The sequence below is a fragment of the Siphateles boraxobius genome, unplaced genomic scaffold, assembly GCF_051911475.1.
Source record: "Siphateles boraxobius isolate OS27281-9 unplaced genomic scaffold, OSU_SipBor_1 8, whole genome shotgun sequence".
Classification (NCBI taxonomy): Eukaryota; Metazoa; Chordata; class Actinopteri; order Cypriniformes; family Leuciscidae; genus Siphateles; species Siphateles boraxobius.
In genome coordinates this window covers 28501765-28524757 of record NW_027509208.1, presented here as the reverse complement: position 1 = coordinate 28524757, position 22993 = coordinate 28501765, and the positions used below count along the sequence as shown (strand labels likewise).

Genomic DNA, 22993 nt, shown 5'->3' with positions numbered 1-22993 from the left:
ACTAAATTACTTTTTTACAACAAAAATTAAACATTACTGAGCTTACTTAAAGGTACAATATGTAGGATTTTTGCAGTACAATATCCAAAAACCACTAGGCCAATGTTATATATTTTGTTTAGTTGATTACTTACAATATCCCTAATGTTTCAAACAATTTGTAAATCGTGAGAAAATTGCGATTTTAACCAAGGTAACGGGGCGTGTGAGCCGGGATGGGGAGTCGCCAGTCAATGACGTCATATCCACGTTACCCTCGGTTTCCATCAAGTTTGACCTCGTACTGCCATAGTAACCATTGCGACAACTGACAACTGGCCGGTTATGCCTAGCAGGACGCTCATGCTGTTGTTGTTTTGTTCAAACATTTTGGACCATGGCAAGCAGACTTTGAGACAAAAAGACGACTAAAACGAAGATCAACATCTTTCGACATGCCGAGAGCTCCACGTCTGCGACTAACTTCGACTTGACAGAGACGCGAGTGTTGCATGTACTTTGATACCATTTGTTTTATGTACATTTGCTCACCTGTCTAAATGTTAATCATTGTTATTTAGTTCAACTTGATGAAATGTTAGAATATGATCTGTATGCTATTCTAATGTTGATCTGGCTTAACGTACTTAGTCTCATACAGCCAACACACAACCTAACTAACAACATTCAACACACTCAAATGCCGTTTAGTGTGATAGTGCAAATGTTAGAGCAAGTGAAACAGTGCTGCGTTACCTCAAGTTTAATTTGTCTAATAAACTGACCTGTGTGAGTATTAATTCAGCACTTGCGTGTAGTTCGGTAGAATGAAATGTCCTTATTCTTTAATATCCGCGGGACTCGCGTTGCGTGTGGCGCTGGTATAACGTTACGTCTAGGAATCGCGCCCTGCTTCACACCACAGTCACGTTAAAAACATCAATGTATTCAATCATCCATAAAAGATCCATCAGCTTGACGACAAGATCCATAATTCAGCTTAATGTGGAATATACGTTATCAGTATACGCCTATTATTGTAAGAGGTTAGCGACCCCTGGTGGCGAAAAATCCTTGCATATTGTACCTTTAAGCTGGAATGTGATACTATTTTCTTCTGGAAACAAACTTTGTTGCATTATTTTCCTGTTATCTCTGTAAAGCTGCTTTGAAACAATCTGTATTGTAAAAAGCGCTATATAAATAAATGTGACTTGACTTGACTATATAGCTACAGTATACTACAGTAATTGTGTGCCGTGATGGTGGCGCACATGGACGCAGCGGCTTGGTACTCTCATTAAAGTTCTATTGTTTATTTTGTTTATTTTATTGGACTGTAACATTGTAGCGTGAACATCATAGTTGTCTTAAACTTTTGGCAATACATGCAGCAATCTCAGTTTCAACTCCAAACAAATCCCAGCGGAGATGTCCACATCACCGGGTTCAGTTTGGCTCACTATTCCAGCGGAAAGACGTGGACGGCAGTGAAGAGAATGAAAGCAGAAGCGAGGAAAGAGAGCTGGACTACAAGTCAAGCTGAAGGCTACACATTATAAACTTCAATATTATATATCAATATTAAACAACATTTATTGAAAATGTTCGATCCCTTTTAAAAAGGATGGATGAAATATGACTTGGGATGACATTGCAACAAGGTTCTAAGAACTGTTGTGTTCTGATCATGACGGAGACATGTCTAAACAGCAATTTTCCTGACACTGCAGTGGAACTAATAGACTGTACATTGTTCCGTGCAGACAGAACATCTGATGCTGGCAAGAAGGTAGGAGGTGGACTTTGTATATATTTGAATAATGCCTGGTGCTCAAACGCAGCCATCATGGACTTGTACATTGTACAATTTTGTACATCTGAATAAGAATATACGTACTGTGGTGAGGTGCAGGCCCTTTTATCTTCCAAGGAAATTCTCTGTGGTTCTTGTGATTGCTGTCTATATACCCCCAAATGCCAATGTAAAACTAGCTCATGAGCTATTATACACTGCCATTACTAAACAGCAAAAGTCACAATAAGCTGGTCCAAAACGCAGCAGCTAGAGTACTTACCAGATCCAGGAAGTATGACCATATTAGCCCGGTTCTGTCAACACTGCATTGGCTTCCTATTAAACATCGTATCAATTTTAAAATATTGCTAATTACTTACAAAGCACTAAATGATTTAGGTCCTTGAGCGATCTCTTAACGCATTATACTCCTTCACGTCTATTGCGATCTCAAAATTCCGGCCAGTTGATAATACCTAGAATATCAAAATCGACTGTTGGCGGTAGATCCTTTTCCTATTTAGCACCAAAACTTTGGAACAATCGTCCTAACATTGTCAGGGAAGCAGACACAGTCTGTCAGTTCAAATCTAGACTAAAAACACATCTCTTTGGCTTAGCATACACATAACACATTATAGACTTCTATAATTCAATGTTAGGCTGCATAGTTTAGATCAGCCGGAACCGGGAACATCCTGATGTACTTTGTACATCATAAGAAGGATGGCGGCTATGCAAATATTTGTCTCTCTGTTTATCCCGAGGTTTACCGCAGTCCGCCGGATACAGGCCGTATCCGGATCTGATGAAGGACCTGCACCTGGACACAATGACAATGCAGTCCTGAAGTGTCAACTAGTCTCTCCCTTGTGTAGGCCTCCTTCCCTTTACCTCTGTACTGATAAAGCGTTATCGGGATAATTCCGATTCACGTGGCTACTCGGAGCCACCAGGCACTGTTTTATGCAAATGAGCGGCCGGATCGCATTAAAGAATTTTCTGTTAGAACGTTGTCGGGTTAGCGGCCCCTAAGTTAATAACTAATGATCGTTGCGACAAAAGTGAATCAATAAAAACTAACTTTAGCTGGGCAATAACTTTATTCTAGAGCTGCTGTAAAGCCAAAACAATCTCTGTTACTTTAATTTCCAATTATCACTGTGAAGCTGCTTTGAAACAGTCCATATTTTTAAAAGCGCTATATAAATGAAGGTGACTTGACATCCTGCAGGAGGTTTCATTGTGGCAGGGGATTTTATTCAAGCTAACTACTTTGTTTAAGTTTAAGTAAGAATAGCCTACATTTGATCAGAATGTTAAATGCCCAACCAGGCAAGAACATATTAGATCATGTGTATACAAATGTTGATAATGCATATAAAGCTCTGCCATGTCCCCATCTTGGACTGTCTGACCATCTTTCCAAATCAATGGTGCCATCTTACAAGCCACTCATGAACATGATTCAACCAACTAGTAAAGTGGTTAAAGTGTGGCCTGAGGGAGCAATGCTACAATTGCAGGACTATTTTGAGTGTAGAGTTGCTGGAAATGATTCTATGGACTTGGAGCAATACACCTCATCTGTCCTCTCGTATATTAATTTATGCATAGACAATGTTACCACAGTCAAGGAAATACGTGTCTTCTCTAACCAGAAACCATTGATGATCAAAGAAGTTAAAAATCTATTAAAACAAAGAGATGCTGCTTACAGGGCAGGCGACAAAGTAGCCTATAGTTTGGCCAGAGCAAACCTAAAACAAGGTATTAAGAAAACAAAACTTAATTATAAACTCAGAATTGAGAACAGCTTCGATAATGGTAATTCCCGACATATGTGGCAAGGCATAGAAGCTGTCACAAATTGTGAAATGAATGACAAAATATCCATAAATGCCAATCTCTTTTTGGCAGAGGAACTTAATGTTCTTTACCCGTTTTTGACAGAGAGAACAAAAGTAATGGAACAGTATGGCCTGCACTGTTACTTGACCAAAATCAATCGTTAATACTTGATACAGATGATGTCAGAATATTTTTGCTGTTTACATGTGAGGAAAGCGGCCGGTCCTGATGGTATTCCTGGGTGTGTTCTTCAGGAATGCACCGACCAGCTATAAGGTGTTTATCAGCATCTTTAAAGGGATTGTTCACCCAAAAATTAAAATTCTGTCAGTATTTACTCACCCTCATGTTGTTCCAACCCCGTAAGACCTTCGTTCATCTTCGGAACACAAATTAAGATATTTTTGATTAAATCTGAGAGCTGCATCACTCCTCCATAGACTTCTAAGGGATTGAATCTTGCAGGCCCCAAAAAGCTATTAAAGACATCGTTAAAATAGTCCAAGTGACTACAGTGGCTCAATCTTAAGTTTATCGAGCGATCAGACTACTTTTTGTGCACTAAAATAACAACTCTATTTCAACTATTCATTTCCTTCTCTGAATTTTCATTTTTGGGTGAACTATCCCTTTAACCTTTCAGAGGTGTTTACCAGCAACCTTTTACCAGATGTTTAACATTTCCTACAAAAATTCTGCCCATCCCCAAACAACAAAAGGGGAGCTTTTTTAATGATTATCGACCAATTGCACTTACACCTTTAATATCAAAGTGTTTTGAGAAGTTGATTCTGGCACACATTAAAGTATCATTCCAGCCACTCTAGGCCAGCATCAGTTTGCCTACCAGGAGAATAGGTCAACGGAGGATGCAATCAACCTCGCTCTGCATACCGCCTTGGGTCACTTGGATAAGTCGAACACATATGTCAGAATACTGTTTGTTGATTTTATCTCGGCTTTTAACAAGGTCATGCCCAAAGCACTTGTGTCCAAACTCCACAGCTTGGGAATAAGTACAGCCATCTGCAGCTGGACTTTGGACTTTTTGAACAACTGCTCCCAGAATATCAGACTATAAGTACACTTTTTAAAGTCTTACCCTGAATACTGGTGTTCCACAGGCATGTGTGCGGAGTCCCCTGTTATATGTACTCTTTACTCATGCCTACCTGCCCATTAAAACAAATACAATTGTACAAATTGCAGATGATATAACAATCATTGGCTTGATCACGAACTATGATGAGTATGCATACAGGGACGAAGTAAAAAATCTGACAGTCTGGTGTTCCATCAATAATTTTATCTTTAACACCAAGAAGACAAAAGAGATAGTGGTGGAATTTAGGAGGACAAGGAAAATTATCTGAGTCTTGTGTTCATAAATGGAGTGGCTGTGGAGAGACTCCCCTGTTTTAAAATCTTGGGGTTGAACATTACATAGCATTTTATGTGGTCTACACACCTCCACTGTCATTGGAAAAGCACAACAATGTGTTTATTTTCTGAGAAGATAAAAGAAAGCAAGATTGCCTCAAACTTTGTGTGAACTTTTACCGATGTGCAGTGGAGGGTTCACTAACATATTGCAATACATCTTGGTATGGTAGTTGGTATGGTATGGTATAAGAGAAGAACAGATGGCTCTGCAACAAGTTACCAAAATGGCACAAAATATCATCGGCACAGTTACCATAAGTTGAGACTATTTATTTGTCCAGATGTTGGAGCAGAACCTCCAAAATTATTTGAGATCGCACTCATCCTGCACACTGGTTTCCATATATAAATTATATTTGTAATTCCACTACATGCTTTAGTTAGTTATTTTTTTTTACTGTACTAATTTCATCTGATGTATACTATTTTTAAACTTTTAATCTATATTGACATTTTTATATTTATTGTTGTGCTTTTTGTGTTGCCTCTTTTATTTTTAATATTGTTGTTTTATGTATATGTTGACAAAGTCTTTAGCAGATTTATCTGTAATTTTTACAAGAAAACTGCTTGCACCCCGAATGCCGAATAACAGCTGAAATAATTTTTTACAAACTTAGTATTACAAAATGTAACATCAAATAAAATAATAATAATTAAAAAAAAACAGTTGAGGGTTTAATTGGTATTAAGAAAGAGTAGCAAAGCTTGTAAAATGTAAAATATTGTACTTTTTATTTACAAATGGGAAACGAGTAAACAAAATGCTAAGTAAAAAAAATGGGAATGGCAAAGATAATTTTGAGGTGATTACTAACACAATACTGTTAAATCAAATGCAATATTGTTGAGGGGTTTTAAAGACGTTCTGATGGGCACTGTACAAACCAACAAGGAAAAAAATGGTCCTTTGAAGAGTTCCATTGATCCAAATTCAAACAGTTCAACATAGATTTATGATAGGTTAAATAAAAAACATTAAAACAAATTAATCTTAAAGTATCCTCCATGGAGAACAGAATAAATGGCACGTGAAAACTAAGGTGTGTGAAGATAGGGACCAGTTAACCACTGAGGGCAAATGGAACCTGATTAAATTTTAATGTGGCTGTGTCCGAAACTGAAGACAGCTGTTGTGCTTTTTCGCTGCCCAGTCAGTCAATGACCTAACGACATTTCTGCGTAAAGGAAAGAACGTTTTAGGCAGGCTTCCAAGGCACCATAATGTCATGTTTAATTATCAAGAACAATTTCAATAACTTAAGTTAACGATTAAGCAGTTCATAGTAGTCTCTAGGCTTGCTGCGGTAGTCAGTGTTAACGGTGTTAAACGGTCTTTGGCCGTATACTGATTACATTACTTGGCCACCATGGCACCACCCACACTTTTGTTTTGCTTTTTTAAAGAAATAAAAACCATTTAGTTCAGGTGGACAACGGACGCTATACAATTATACTAAACATTATAGTAAACAATTATCTGAAAGTGTGTGCTCCATTCAGCACGAGCTGCAAAGTTGCAGGAGGAGTCAGATTTCACTTATAACATGACGAGAGTAAGGAGAGATGACTGACAAGACGATGGTGGAGGATTTGGTGGATAACATATCCTAGGCATCATTGACAAATATCGTATCTTGAAAAATGTGAGGTCAGTATGGCCGCTCCCTATACACAGAGTACGGATGATCATGAATTAAAAAAGCCAAAGTGAAAACAGAGTGCACATTTAAAAGCGATTTCAACTGGACTAACCAGCAAACCGTTCTCATTGCACAGCATCTGAAATGCTGTTGTGGTTGTTTAAATAATTCCCTCCAAGGACAGTATTACACTTACACGTATTCAGGGATCTGCCTCTGAAAGCAAGATAACTTTATTGCTAAGCGCTCTAAAGCGCAAATAATATGAAATTATTATATACAGTGGCTTCTCTTACTGCAGCAACTTCCATTTTTCTTAGTGATATTTTTCCCCCGTTTATCAGGAAGTGACGATTTTGTTCTCTTCAGCTCACTGGATGGAAATGGTGCTTTATTCGCAAATATTTTATGCGATATTACAATTTTGCGCAAAAGTTAAATTCGCAACTTTGGATGGAAACAGCTAGTGACAAGCTGTTGTACCCCTATAGGTAAAATTTTTGCATGTTTTCTGACAGTGCTATAAACAAGTTTAGCTAAACTTAACTCTGACTTCCTCTGCAAGATTCACTTCTGCAGCAATGCATGGGATCAAGCTTCCGTAACCGTAATGTATGTGTAAAGTATGATTGGACCTCTAGTAGAGAGAATGTTACACAAATTTTGGATTTTGAACATGCGTTGGTGACTTCCTACATCTAAATACTGTACACAAATGTAGCATTTTTCAGGCTTTGGACAAAGCCTAAGTATGGGGTAACAGAAACTTTTAAACTTGAATAACCATTTCTCTTCCACCATGGAAAAAACATCCATACTCGAATACCCTAAAATACTTGGTAGCGGGGAAACTGAACATGGAGAAATGCTGACATATTGGCAGTCTTAAACATTTGGTAGAAAACACAAAACTGTAATGTGCATTGTGTGTAAAATATTCTTTTTAGATTAACATCTAGTACTTTGGAGAGGCACAATTCTCAGAGATTAACTAAATGTTAAATCAATTTAGTATCTTTATAATCATTGAAAAAAAAAAGATAAACGGGGATAACAAAACAAAACATGAATGAAAACAAAAACAAACAAGCATCTTGTATTTACAATGAATGCAGGCATCATTTCATTATAATTGTTATGGCCACAACCCTGAACAAAAGCATTTCGACATCCTCCCCCTCCCAACTTTACCCACAATTCCCTCCGTTTATCTCCCCAGCTTGCTCATGTATACACCCCTCAAATTAAAGTCTGTGCAAAATGTTCAGTCTTCAGTCGACTAGGGCATGAGGCCATAGGGGAGTAACAGGAGCTTAGGTGAACTCATGAAGCTGTATATGCCTCCAGTCAGGAGGGAGAAGAGGGGACTAGAAATGGCCCGGGGAGGAGAAGATCAGGGTGAGTTCAGGGGGTGGGGTTTAGAGGTTGTCTCCGGGCTGATATTGAGGTTCGGTCGCCGTGAAGTAATCTTCGAGGAAGGCCTGCAGGTACTCGAAAGTGGGCCGCTCTTCTGCGTCTTTCTTCCAGCACTGAACCATCAGCTCGTGTAGAGAACTTGGACAGTCCTGGGGACTCGGCATCCGGTACCCACGCTCCACTTGTTCTAGTACCTCCCTGTTGTTCATCCCTATCAAAAACAACAGAAAACTCAATAAGAGAAATAAGACTAAATTTCATCAGAACAATGCTTTTATGGGTGCCAACCAAGGGGGTAGATGGGCCTAACAGGCATAGGCTCGCCCACTATGAACAGGCCACCCAGTTTTTGTTCAAATATTATATTTATTAAAGTATTGTTGTCTCTTTGATTTTGATAAAACTACAAACATTATTATAACATCTTTAATCCTAAAATATTGTATAATAATTGTATAATATTTCATGAGTTTGATTGACATCTGTGTTAGGCAATTAGGTGTTATCCAGGCTGTCTCAGGCATTTCGCGCCAGTGAGTTCACGTGTGTGCTCCCATTCAATAATAATTTGCAGTTGTGTGTTATAATTTTGCTTAAATTTAGTTTCTGTTTTTCTATTAAAAAGAAACTTTTAAAAAAGTACAACTGAATGCGGTTATGACTCAAAAAATTACGGTCCATCAACCCACAGGTAATGACAACACTTTAATTTCAAGCCCGGGAGTCTCTGGCTTATTCTGTAACATGTAAGGGGTTTTGTTTTGAAAATCAGATATTTTTTGTGTCATTTTGTATTTGGACGGGTTGTAGCAATTCTAGGTGCTGTTGTTTGTCGATGCTGTCAAGTACTCATATTTGAACAGATGCGAGATGCCCAAACTCACACCATTGATCGGGTCATATGGTGAGCTAGCTGAAACTCTGAAGTAAACAAAGAAAACGACTTTTATCTGTATGTGCTGATGTTTGAAGGCAGGTACAAACTGCATGAGGTCATGACTATATTCTCTGTCTTAGTTTGATGGTTTGCCCCATGCCCTTTTTGCTGATTAAATAGCCTATATTTAGGACGCTGAAGCGGAGCATGGCAGGAGAGAGGAGATTCACCAGCAAGCAAGCCTTGTTCTGTTTTCTTTGGGTTTTTCTTAATTGTGGTTTTGTTAATAATTTGTTGCTTTTGAACTTTGGAGTTGTCCTATTATACCCCTTTTCCACCAAAAAAGAACTGGTTCGGAACTGGTGCTGATTCAAAGTTGGTTCGGAGTTGGTTCAACTTGCGAACCTTCTGAGAACCTGTTTGTTTTCCCACTGACTAGAGCACCCAGTGAACAACGTTGTTACGTCACGTCGCTATACATCTTAGCTAGAAACGCTTGCAAGTACAACATTACTTTGGGATTATCTCTAACTCGTGTACCAAAAAGGCTTTAAAAAGGGATTAAAAGTCTTTTAATCTTTTCCTTTGATATGTAATCTTTTCTGATTATTTATGTACCCCTGTCTTGTGTCTTTTTTTTTTCTTTCCGTTTATTTGTTCAATATTGTGACTTTTTCTTTGCTTACATAATGTTTTAAATAAAAAGATAAATTTTTTTAAAAAAGCTAGAAACGCTTGCGCCAACTTCAAGCATAACAATTACAATGGCGGACTACATCTTGTTTCTGCAAATGTTTCTCCTGGCTTTGCGGTCAGAAAAGATGTTTAGAACACATCTAAACACATCCCCAGCCCCCGACGTAAGCATGACGTGGTAAAAGAACGGTTCTAGTCCAGCAAAGAGTTGGTGCCGCTTTGGAACCAGTTTTCCTGGCCGAGAACCGGTTCTTTGGCTGTCGAAACACAAAGAACTGATTCGCGAGTAGGCACCTGCTCCGAACCGGCTCTCAAAATGCTTTGTTGGAAAAGGGGTATTATTGATTATCTTTTCATATTTTGTTAGTTATCTTAGAAATATTTTTCTTTTTCTTATGATTATACGTTTCCTATTTGTTATGGTTAGTTTTGTTATTTAATGTATGATTGAGCATCGTATTTTGATTCACGTGTCCTTCTTTACGCTATGTTCCCCTTTCTGCCTAATTTAAACAGGGGTTCATAACAGCAACAAAAACACGTTGGCTGCGTCCGGGCAAAAAATACAGCCGACGGTGAACTAGCATGTACGAGAGATAATATTGACAGTAGTCTGTATTCGTCATTCAAAAAAGGGAACGTGAACTACAAATGTGAATATACAAACCGTAAACAAAGCAGCGCTTGCTTACCATTTTGAAAATGAATCATACGGATCAGTTTGTCTTCACTTATATTAATTACATACGGCCATGTCGTTATGAAAATATTAGTGTATTGAAATGCTCAGAAAAGATGAAGATGTATGTTGGTCTTGTCTTCTTTGTTTGCTTTGTCACTTTCATTTTTTCTTCTCATGCACTAGTTTACAAAGCTGAGTTTTTTGACACCAGGAAAGTTTTTTGAAACGTATTTTCACGGGTACAAAAAAGTACAGTACATTGGACAGATTGTGCATATTTCCATCACAGTTTTTTAGCATCCGTGGAAAATCATACATGCCATCTACATTGACAAAGGTCCATGCACATAGTTGTGTTAGGGATTTAGAACAAACCACTTTTAAATTTTTCTTTTGTTCAAAAGTTTTGTTTTGTGGATCATAAAATAGGTGATTGACTGACTTTTTTTTTTACTTAGGCCAGTAAACAACATCACTCAGAATGCCTTTGCAACCATATAGTGTAGGATTACAAATTGTATTTAAATGTTTAATTGAGCTTCCAATACTATAGTATTTTAACTGAGAAAGTTGCACACTGTTTTTTCCATTTTTAGGCATAGATGATGACTTAAGAACAAGCTGGGCTTTGTTTCTCTTTGATAATGCAGGTCTGAGGAATCTCCGGGAACAGGCTTTTATTTACCTACTTTGTTTTCAGAGCCTCTGAGTTACACTGTCATGCTGATCTCTATCTCTATGTAAAAATCCCTCCCCCTTGAAAGGTATAAAACACTGTGTTTAGCTATTGAGTTAGACTTGACTTGGGTAAGATTTTGGACGAAGCAGACTACAGCAAATAAAGAATCCTGCTTAAAATATACCCCCCTAGTCTCCTGGTCTTCGGTTCTGAGTTCCTAAACTTTAGAAGAAAAAAGGTTTACAACAATAGCAACACCCTAGTATTGTAGTAGCAAGTTTTGCACTGGCATGCACAACTACAAAAATCTAGTTATTGTCGGAATTAACTTAGTGCTAATAAAATGTAACTACTTTTGAACCAAAATGACTAATAAAGAGATCCACAATTTTTTTTACAACATTCTGAGCAAATTTAGCAACATTCTGTGCACATTTTGCAACAATGACTAGGTAGATAAAAACAGACTAAAACTATCAATCAAACCAAAAAATGCAATATCAGATCCAGATTTTTGAAGATATGAGGGCAGGACAATAAGACCTGCTTCTCATGATCTTGGAACAGAACTGCACGTATGAAGCCAGAAGATTCATCATCACCATGAGGGACATGACCACATTTCAACAACAGAGAGAAACGCCTGCAAACATCTGTGGATGACGCAATACTGTGTCGACTCAATGGCATTTCACACCTCCCCCTTCATTTCTACATTCCATCTTAGATCAAGGTTTTGTTTTTAGAATGTGTGCAGATCTAATTCAACCATGGATCACAATCTTCAGCATATTTTAATAGTCTGAGTGTGATTAAAAGGGTGGTTCACAAATTTGAAAAAGATACTGATAAATTCTTCAACTAGTTGATCTAATTACGGAGCCCCTGCATTACCAGTTCTGAAAAACTTAAAGGTATGGAAAGAGCCAGTTTGAAATAAAATGAAAAAATAAAATCTGAGACTGGACATGCCTCTCAGAAATTAGTGAACAGATATGTATATCAGCAGATCCTTATCAAGGTATGTGCCAGCAAATATCTTTAAACACCTTTAAATGTTTAAACATGTCTTTTGGTTTACAGAAACAATACAATTTAATAAGCTGAGTCTTCAAAAGAGTCTTATAAATTTTTTTTTAGTTTGATGCATTTTAAACTTTTAAAGGATCACATTAGTAATTTCACAATACATCTAGTGATCACTCAAAGCAACTGTCTTAAGATTTACCTGGATATGGAACTCTGCCTTTAGTGACCAGCTCAGTAAGCAGGATTCCAAAAGACCAAACATCGGATTTAATAGTGAACTTCCCATACAGAGCTGCCTCAGGAGCCGTCCACTTAATAGGGAATTTAGCCCCTGAAATACAGACATGGTGAAAAGAAGATTAATTAAAATGAAAGTGCACTGGAATTTTTAAAAGACATTGTCTCAAAGACAGCCACCATTAAAATCAGTGAAATCATGACATCAAAATTCACTTTTATTTTTAAATATAAGTTTTTTCCCCATTGGACAGGAAAGTAGGGTTAGAGACAGAAAATAATCAGAGACAAGAGAGAGGAGGAGGACCTGGAAAGGACTTCGAGCCACCCAATATGTGCTATTGCTCTCAATTCAAATGTATTTCTTAAAGTCCCCCAGTGTTGAAAATCAAGCTTTTAGTGATGTTTATATGTCTATGTGGTGTTTTTAATATGCCTTAAGTCAAACCATGTTCAAATTCATAAGTCAACATCATTGCGGAGTATTTCCAATTAGATCAACGTGCGATCGTCAACGAGTGGATCTCTGAGCTGCTGTGAGTGAGTGGAGGCGGGGCTCATTTGTGTATTCATAGAACCACATGAATATTTTTTTTTCCATGGAAAAACTTTTAAATATGTAATTTTGGTGATCAAAGAGGAGGTACAATTATTGACTATACAGGGACTTTAATATCTCTGGTAGTATTGTGCACATTTCATTAGATCTCCTGACAAAACTTTTCTTTTCTGCTGATGTAACCAATGGTGTGTGTTGACCAACAATATCAAAGTTCACTATTCACGATCTAATCAAATCTCAAACTATAAAATCAAGTACCATCCTACATGAATTTCAGCTGAATATTCTGCATTAATCATGGAGCTCCCACTGTCACTGGCGTAGCCTGAACTTTTTTTTCAAGGATGGCCAGGTAGGAACCAGTGATTTCATTGGTGTGGCTAAATAAATAAATAAATAAATATAACCTGTTTTCAAATCTAGAGAAAATCACTTAATATGCATCTAATCGTGTATAGTCTGTGTGGAATACATTGAACTGAAGTGGAATGGAACACACATAAAGCCATGTAGCTACACTCCTGCCCACTGTGCCTAAAAATGTTACCTTACCATGTGAGATATGACCTCTTTTGCTCTAAAAAATTAATGAATCTGTAAATTGATTGTGAAACTGTTGGTTCCAGGAATAGGATAAGCGGTCTGTCAATGAGGAAAGTCTCTTTATCTGCTAGAGGCCAAAAACGTGGGAGGGAAGTTATTCAAATCACAGCTTAACTCTTCTGAGGAGACAGCATCCCAAAGACTGGAGTTGAGAAACATCAAACTAAAATATTTTATGTCTTCAGGGTATTTAGAGAATTATAAATAATATCTTCTAAAAAATCTACCTCTGTGAAAAAAGTTGGGTTTGGAATAATATGAGGGGAAATTACAATTAAATTTTTTCCCATGCTTCGTGATCAGCATCCAAAACAATATGTACATGTATGTTTCTAGATGGTCTGTAAACACCATAAAAATATGATCAATATGTCTATAAAAATGATTTTACATTACTTTAACGCATTAAAAATAATTTAAGCAATTTCAATATTTTTTTATAAGTTATGCAAGATTCAACTCGATTTTTTAAATCAGTTGAATATAATTTAAGTTGAAATGAAAAGCCAATTTGATTATACTTAAAGAGGCAGCAACTGAATTTAAGTTTTTAAGTTGAAATATTTTTATTTATTTATTTTTTTTACAGTGAATGAATGTGCTTACCTTGTCGGGCAGTGTACTCATTGTCTTCAATGAGTCTGGCCAGGCCAAAGTCAGCGATTTTGCACACAAGGTTATCACCGACCAGAATGTTAGCGGAGCGCAGATCTCTGTGAATGTAGTTCATCCGCTCGATGTAGGCCATGCCTCCAGCCACCTGAATATACACAAACACTGGCATTGAAATATGGTGAGCAAAGTCAAATCCTTGTGGAATAAGTGCTGAGGTTATTACAGGCCAAACTAAGAAAGACAGCCTTCTGAGTATTACAGTGCAGATACAGTAGCTACATAGAAATGATATAACTTCATGAACACATCAGGGGCCAGAACCGATTCTTTTCAGATCGAGTGGCCATAAACAGTTATTTTCATCCTGCTGTACTTGTTACATCATTGATCTACAGTGGCCTCAAAAAGTATTTTAAGCAGTAGTATACCTATTCTTGCATCATTTAAAGTACAGTAAACTATATATCTGTGAATGGTTTGTTATCATCTTTCTTTACAATACATGGTGGTTTGCTGTTCTCTTATCGAATGCAATGAAATTTAGAAGGGAAACACCAGAAGATATGTTGAAAGATACAGAACAACTTACTGAAATTAATCATGTCTCATGTTATCACTCAATCAGTGTTTCGACCAGGGAAAGACGTCAATAATTCAGCTTGTAGTCTCTACAATTTCATTTAACATTACATTTACCTCAAGAAAGCTATTCAATGTCCATAAACTCATTAGTTAGCTTGAATAAATAACTCTAGTGAAGAGCATTTTGCTAAATATATGCATTGAATTATATATTTTTACAGTTTAAGTAAAAATATAATGCATGTCTTAATTATTTAATGTATATTGAAATAAATCTGTCATGATAACAAGTTATTAAACTCCATTGTCGTTTAAATGTTTATATTTCACCAACAAACTGGAGTAGAGACAATTCTGTTATCAAAAAGTTGATATACAAACATTTAAATTGCACATTTTATAACTCCGTTTTAGCTATATGAGAGATTTTTCATTTCAGTGCATCCCTAACATTCAGTTATTTTTAAGTGTGTCCAAATACTTTGTTGACCACTGTAGATGAGGTTTAATTTGTATTTAACCCGGAACATTCCTAAGAAGGGCTATTTACACAGAGAGTGATGATGTAGTACCTGGGCCGCCATGTCGACGAGGTTCGGCAGTTTCAGCCCCCGTCCCTCCCCGTCCTTAAGGAAATCTAGGAGGCTTCCTAAAACATGCAACATGCACATGTTAGCTTCACAGATAGAAGAGACAAATTTCTGCTGCAAGATCATGTATACGCATGCCTGCATAATCAATGATAAACTGTAATGAACATCATATTCTCTTGTTGTTCTGACATAAAAGTGTCTGATGTGCTGTTAACATATTCTGGTGTGAACAAAATAAAGCTCCTTCCAGTCCACACAGACCCTTTAATGAAACAAAACCGCAAAAAGACTTGTTATATATATATATATATATATATATATATATATATATATATATATATATATATATATATATATACTTATAAATATATTTTTATACATTTTTATTTATTTATTTATTTATTTTATTGCATAAGAACAGTCAAATAACAATATTAGTATAAATGAACATTTCAACAATGAAGTGGCAATGGATGACAGCATAAATAAAGTAAATAAGGGAGACAGTAACAACAAATTAAGTATGAAGTACACTAAAGAGGAAAAAAGAGGTAAATTAAATCCGCAAAAAGACTTGTCCAGAACTCTACATAGTGTTGATGTCACAACCATGAGCACATTAACAGATAACCATCAGCATTTACTTTACATATCAACTCCTCTTAGTAAGCAGCGACTTGGCTGTCCTGATGAATGACAATAACAGTATACAGAGATTAGCCTATTATAACCATTTTGTAGAACTAAAAAAACAGCCTGTTTAAACAAATTTTAATATTTGGATTTTCATTTATTTTACTTCTAAGATTTTTTTCTTCCAAGAGAGATGGTGGATTTTGGTCTTGACTAAATTATATTTTTGATACTTAACATATGTGGAGTTCAGGATTTTTCCATCCACTGTCCATTAGGTTTTCCTTCAGTATTAGGGTACACGTCTGTCTCCTCCATTACAGCTCTTGAAAATAAATTTAGGCCACTATAATTTCTTTTCTTTCTGTCCAAGTGTTTTGAGGCCTCAAGTGACACTTTTTGAGGTCAGAACATCAACCTTCAATCCTGATTTATCTTTAATTGGAATTATTTTTTTTAATTTTTTTTTCAGGCCTAAAAAACCCATAAGTGTTGCTAAAATGGATACATTCTATGCCTGCCCTCTGGTTAAGCCATTCTCTCCACTTTTACGATGAGAACAACTGCTGACCTTTGCCCATATACTCCGTGACAATGTAGATGGGCTCCTCAGAAACCACAGCATAGAGCTGCACTAGTTTATCGTGTCGTAATTTCTTCATGATCTGCGCTTCCTCCAGGAAGGACTCTGGAGACATGGTCCCGGGCTTGAGGGTCTTCACAGCCACTTTAGTGTTGCCATTCCATGTGCCTGACAGCAAAAAACACACAGTTGTCAGTACAACAGCACAAAGCCCCTAGCCGAAAAGTATGTCACAAAATGACTTTCATGCACCCAGAAAATATTTAAACCCCTCTTGTTCATCCAAAATCATTTTGCAATTAAAACAGCCATTATTCCACAAGTACACTCATGGGAGAATCCACGAATCCACTAAAAATCTATGTATAGCATTGTTCATTTGTAGTCACTTTCAGTTGTGAGGAATTAATGTTAAATGAGGAATTGATTCCATGGTCTATTTTTAGCAGTTACAACATTCCATCATTTGATCAACACTGCAACAAAAACATTTTTGTATTTGTAAAAGTATTTTTTTGTCTTGTTTTCCAGTAAAAATATCTAAGCATCTTTAAAATGAGAAAAATATTATAAAAAAAAAAAAAAAAAACTTGAAGCAAAATAGTGTAAGATAATAAGACTTCTTTTTAGAGAATATATTTTATATTGAATTTTCCTAATTGTTCTAACCTACTTGGAAAATTATTTTATAATAAAAATAAAGTATGAGCATATGTATATACATTTGCTTTAATAAAAAACAAAAAACATTTAATTAATAAATATTAATTAATTAATAAATATATATATATAAAATAATTTTGTTACATTTGAGATTGTGATTGAGAAAATGATCAGAACTACTGCTGGTCAATAGAAAATAGATTACACTGTACTTGTGATTTGTGGCTGTTTTTCTGCAGCACACAGTAAGGAATTTCAACAGACAGAAAACTACACTAGCCGCTTTTCCACCGTCGGGCCAAACCGTTCTGTTTGCTTAACCGTTCCATTCCGTTGCGATCTGGTCCAGATATGGTTTCATTTTCCACTGTGGATCTGATAACGAAGCTTGTTGGAATGTAATGCAAGTACATCAGTCATTGCCTTAGTAACGCATGGATTTACAATTGAAATGAGACGTAAATAGAACCACAGTATGTATGGAGGTTGATCAGATATTTCTTTTAATTTTATTAATAATTTGTGTTTACGTCGCTTAAATAGCACACTTAAGGCCCGTGTTAATACCAAGAGCGATAACTATAAAGATAACTATATTAGCGTCCACATCAGCGGACAATATCGTTCCGTTTATTCTAAGCGCGTGCTTGTCTGCCACTTTATATGCTCAAGCTCGTTACAGCAGGATGGATTCTAATTGGCTGTCTATGTTTGTATCATTCATCAGCTGGATAAAATCGCTCTGAAAGGGATTCCAAAGATATTGTTTCTCTGTGCCATTATCACTATAGCTGTGGTATGAACTCTGCTATTCTTTAATATTAAGAACGATTTTTAGAACTATATCTTTATAGTTATCGTCCTTGGTGTGAACGGGCCTTTAGCCAGCTACAGAGCAAGTAGCAAGGCTACAGACAAGTGACCAATCCTGAGTGGCGACATCCTTACACACATTCTACCAGCACAGTTCAGTAGGGTTAGACAACCGTGCCGAGAACTTCGGGCAGAGAACAGTTTGTAATCGTGCCGTGCTGTACCAGGCTCAAGTGGAAATACAGCTGGAACCGTTCCTTACCGTTCTTAGAACAGACGGTGGAAAAGTGGCTATACAACACTGGAATCTGCTTGCCTTTAAATGACACTGCAATGGTGGATATCCTATTTAAAATGTCAAGTTTGTAACTAGATATTAAAGCGCTTCCCCCATCCCAACTGGCCCAGCACAACTTCACATTACAGAAGAAAATGTTACAAACATCTCGTGTTTACTTGCAGGCGATGTCACCCTACATCAGATGCGGTGCTTGGTTTTTAAATCCACTGATCTACACACACATTGATCTGTGTGACTCTGCTCATCAACAACTAAATACCAGCAGTGTCATAAAGGCAATAATAATAATAGGCAGATTCAGGAGACATTTTGTGATGCACATCTACAGGGAAAGGGAAAGTGAGAGATTGAACAAGATCGCTTGTGATTAATAAACACCCATGATTCAACTTGATATTTACAGTTCTTATTCTTACCTCCATTCAATGACATAACCACATGTAGAAGAATCACTGAAGCTCTTATAATAATTATCAAAATGAATCGGCACGTGTAAAAACGTGTGCACACAAATTAGCTATAGTTTTTCTCTCAAATAAAATTTGTTCTTGTGAATTATTTAATAGTTACTTTTTTTCAACATTTACATCTACAATGAACAACATTATAAACGCAACACTTTGGTTTTTGCTCCCATTTTTCATGAGTTGAACTCAAAGATCTAAGACTTTTTCTATGTACACAAAAGCCTATTTCTTTCAAATATTGTTCACAAAACTGTCTATATCTGTGTTAGTGAAAATGTCTCCTTTGCCGAGATAATCCATCCACCGCACAGGTGTGGCATATCAAGATGCTGATTAGACAGCATGATTATTGCACAGGTGTGCCTTAGGCTGGCCACAATAAAAGGCTCTAAGATGTGCAGTTTTACTGTATTGGGGGGCTCCAAAAACCAGTCAGTATCTGGTGTGACCACCATTTGCCTCACGCAGTGCAACACATCTCCTTCGCATAGAGTTGTTCAGGTTGTTGATTGTGGCCTGTGGAATGTTGGTTCACTCCTCTTCAATGGCTGTGCGAAGTTGCTGGATATTGGCAGGACCTGGAACACGCTGTCGTATACGCCGATCCAGAGCATGCTCAATGGGTGACATGTCCGGTGAGTATGCTGGCCATGCAAGAACTGGGATGTTTTCAGCTTTCCAGGAATTGTGTACAGATCCTTGCAGCATGGGACCGTGCATTATCATGCTGCAACATGAGGTGATGGTCGTGGATGAATGGCACAACAATGGGCCTCAGGATCTCGTCACGGTATCTCTGTGCATTCAAAATGCCATTAATAAAATGCACCTGTGTTCGTTGTCCGTAACTTACACCTGTCTATACCAAAACCCCACCGCCACCATGGGGTCCACAACGTTGACATCAGCAAACCGCTCACCCACACGACGCCATACAAGCTGTCTGCCATCTGCCCTTTACATTGAAAACCGGGAGTCATCCATGAAGAGAACCTCTCTAAAGTGCCAGACGCATTTGCCCACTCAAGTCGGTTAAGACAACGAACTGCAGTCAGGTCGAGACCCCGATGAGGACGACGAGCATGCAGATGAGCTTCCCTGAGACGTTTTTTGACAGTTTGCACGCTCCCTCAAAACTTGCGACATCTGTGGCATTGTGCTGTGATAAAACTGCACATTTTAGAGTGGCTTTTTTTAATGTGGCCAGCCTAAGGCACACCTGTGCGATAATCATGCTGTCTAATCAGCATCTTGATATGCCACACCTGTGAGGTGGATGGATTATCTCGACAAAGGAAAAGTGCTTACCAACAAAGATTTAGACAGATTTGTGAACAATATTTGAGAGAAATAGGCCTTTTGTGTACATAAAAAAAGTCTTAGATCTTTGAGTTCAGCTCATGAAAAATGTGGGCAAAAACAAAAGTGTTGCGTTTATAATTTTGTTCAGTGTATGATGAGTTCATATGTTCATCTAATCCTTGAGCATGGTATGGGTAAACAGAAATGGCTTGCTATCCATAATAACGAGATACGGAGCCTCAAAAGGGACATAGTGATGGAAAAAATATGAGATGGGAGGAAAAAATATATTTCAATGCTTTTGCTTTTGAGAAACTTTGCGTTCGCTCGCAAAAAACGCAAAAGTTTTGAGAGCGAACGCAAAGTTTCTCAGGGGAACGCAAACACTTTGCGAGAAAATGAGGAATGAGGTGAGCAACCAATATGACTGGATTAGATGAAAATGCTTCTCCCAAATCTTTACTTCAAACCTAAGTTTGCGTGGATGTCAGTGAATGTGGGAGAGGAGGCGACTGTCTTACCACACCAAACATCAGCGAAACACCCGGCCCCCAGCTTCATGTCCAGCGTCAGAGACTCGCGGACGATTTCCCAGGAATCATGGCTAAGTCCCACCGTATCAGGGGTGTAGTCAATGCACACGCCGGTTAAATTAAAGCACAAACCATCTGCACTCTCTATAGAGGGGAGGAGTAGAGGGGTTAACTAGCAGGACGGCGGAGGACATGCACTGAGAGAGAAGGAGTGTGGCTGTGATGTTCTGAGAAGGTCACTCACTTCATGATGTCTGAATATTTCAGAGATGGATGTAATAGATCCAATCTTTTCTGTATTCACTTTTATTTTAGGTTAAACATAACATAGGCTTTAACGAAAACATTAGTGTTCTGATGTTGGCACTTACTGAACTTATTGTTTTAAAAGTGCATCCAAGACTTGAGACTAAGGTGATAAAATCCTGCCATTCAAATTGCTGTTACGGCATAACACCAAAAATCAGGTAACTTTTATAAAGAACGTAGTTATAGATCCACCTAGACAAGTAGTTTCAGCTCAAAAAGGATGAGCTGGACAACTTTATGACTCTAATTATAACTTGAGTTTTACTGGATGATTTAAGTGTTAAATTCATCATGAAATGAAAATTATAATCGGCTAAACTTCTCTATTCTGATGTACAGTATAGTGAAATAGGCGGGATTTTGTCCATCAGGAATATACTTGATTGTCGGATCGCCGTTGTTTGCTAATTGCTGTGATTTCAGTGACAGGTTGTTGGAACGAACGTAATCAGATGTCGTGGTAAGGGGTCTTTTGATTAAAGATTACGAGGGCACATGATTTATTTATTTTGTTGATAATGATGTGCTTCGATAAAACATTTAAACAAATACTGCAATATTTCATAAAAAAATAAAGTAAATTTTGATTTCATAAAGACAAAAATACAAGTTTCAAACTTTGCCTTTTAAACATTCCAGAACACTGGCCCAGTTTACTTCCACTGTAAGTGTGTTTTTTCGGCACAAATGCTTTCGTTAGAGCTGAACAAGTATTAAACCTGGAAGATCCGTATATTAGCTTACACATTCAGACATTTGTAAAGTGACTTCGCACTCACTTCGACCTCACTCCATCTCCCTCTCTGGCCGGTTGTTGTTAAGCACCAATGGGAGGGCCATACCCATCCAAACCTCCCCGAACTGGCCGTTGCCCAAGCGCTTTATGAGCTGCAGTGACTCCCGAGGAATCTCCCACACATCTTTGGTTTTGACAGACAGGTCAGTGAGCCTTGGCATCCCTTTGTGGCAAGGGACGACCAAGCGACAGCAAAGCCCTGCAGCCCGCTCTGAGCACGCACACAGACACAGAGAAATATACACAATGTCAGAGAGAAAGAGAGAGAGAGAGCGAGAGAGAGAGAGAGAGAGAGAGAGAGAGAGAGAGAGAGAGAGAGAGAGAGAGAGAGAGAGAGAGAGAGAGAGAGAGAAAGAGAGAAAGAGAGAAAGAGAGAAAAGAAAAGCATCAGAAGCACAGAAGGAAGCAGTACAGAGTTTCAGCATGACACCTGTAGAAATAGGGTGCAATATGTTGCACGTTTTCTTTTCAGTAGCCTCTGCACTTGTTTGTGAAACACTAAATGTTACTGAACGCTCTTAAAGTCCCCCTGTAGTCAATAATTGTATCCCTTGAAACTTATCTTTGATCACCAAAATTACATATTTTAACGTTTTTCCTTAAAATAGCTTGAAAGTAACAACACCCTTGACTCATTTAGTATACGCGGCTCTATGAATATGCAAATGAGACCCGCCTCCACTCACTCACAGCATCTCAGTGATTTTTGAGACCGTCTTTGGTTCACCGCAGTTTTAAGGAGAAAATACTTAGCAATGGTGTTGACTTGTGAATTTGCACATGGTTTGTTTTAAAGCATATAAAGCCCACAGGGGGACTTTAAAGGCACAAAAATACTCTTTATTGTGCGACAAAGACTTAAGAACTTTTTTTCCTACATGATCTTTAAAAAAATAACTACAACAATAACTAAAACCTGGTGACTGATTGAAAAAAACAGTGATGGTTATCAATCAAACATTCAGTCTGAACAGTCTTATAGCATCTTTTAAGATGTTTTCCCTTCATTGATTGCCAATAGTGTTGGGCATGCCAGTTGGACATGTTTTGACATTTAACAAATGGTTAATGTGTTAATTTTCCAACAACACATCAGCAATGTTTACTCCGGACTGTGAAGCTGAGATAACAGAACACTTGGCACCAATAGAAGAGTGATTTCAGGAATCGGTCTCTGAGTACCATCTGCTCTGAGCTCGAGGAACCCGAGCATGTATCCGGCCATCAACACAACATGATCTTCTCACACATGGCAATAAAAGTGTGATGATGACATCGGGTTCATACTTTTTTTCTGGTGCGGACTTG

At 37.6% G+C, this 22993-nt stretch overlaps 1 protein-coding gene across 3 annotated transcripts in view; it reads right to left on the bottom strand.

The window, feature by feature from the left end:
* Nucleotides 1-5782: 5782 nt before the first annotated feature.
* fynb (FYN proto-oncogene, Src family tyrosine kinase b) overlaps nucleotides 5783-22993 on the bottom strand; it is a 100302-nt gene continuing 83091 nt past the window's right edge. The window contains exons 8-14 of one of the 3 annotated variants that reach the window (XM_077220234.1): nucleotides 21732-21896; nucleotides 20569-20724; nucleotides 16490-16669; nucleotides 15265-15341; nucleotides 14102-14255; nucleotides 12293-12424; nucleotides 5783-8341 (exon numbers count right to left, since the gene is read on the bottom strand). In XM_077220234.1, coding sequence (XP_077076349.1) covers nucleotides 8133-8341; nucleotides 12293-12424; nucleotides 14102-14255; nucleotides 15265-15341; nucleotides 16490-16669; nucleotides 20569-20724; nucleotides 21732-21896 — 1073 coding nt within the window. In that variant the 3' untranslated portion in view covers nucleotides 5783-8132. The remainder of the gene's footprint in view (nucleotides 8342-12292; nucleotides 12425-14101; nucleotides 14256-15264; nucleotides 15342-16489; nucleotides 16670-20568; nucleotides 20725-21731; nucleotides 21897-22993) is intronic. The other 2 variants (XM_077220235.1, XM_077220236.1) reach the window with 2 other exon arrangements.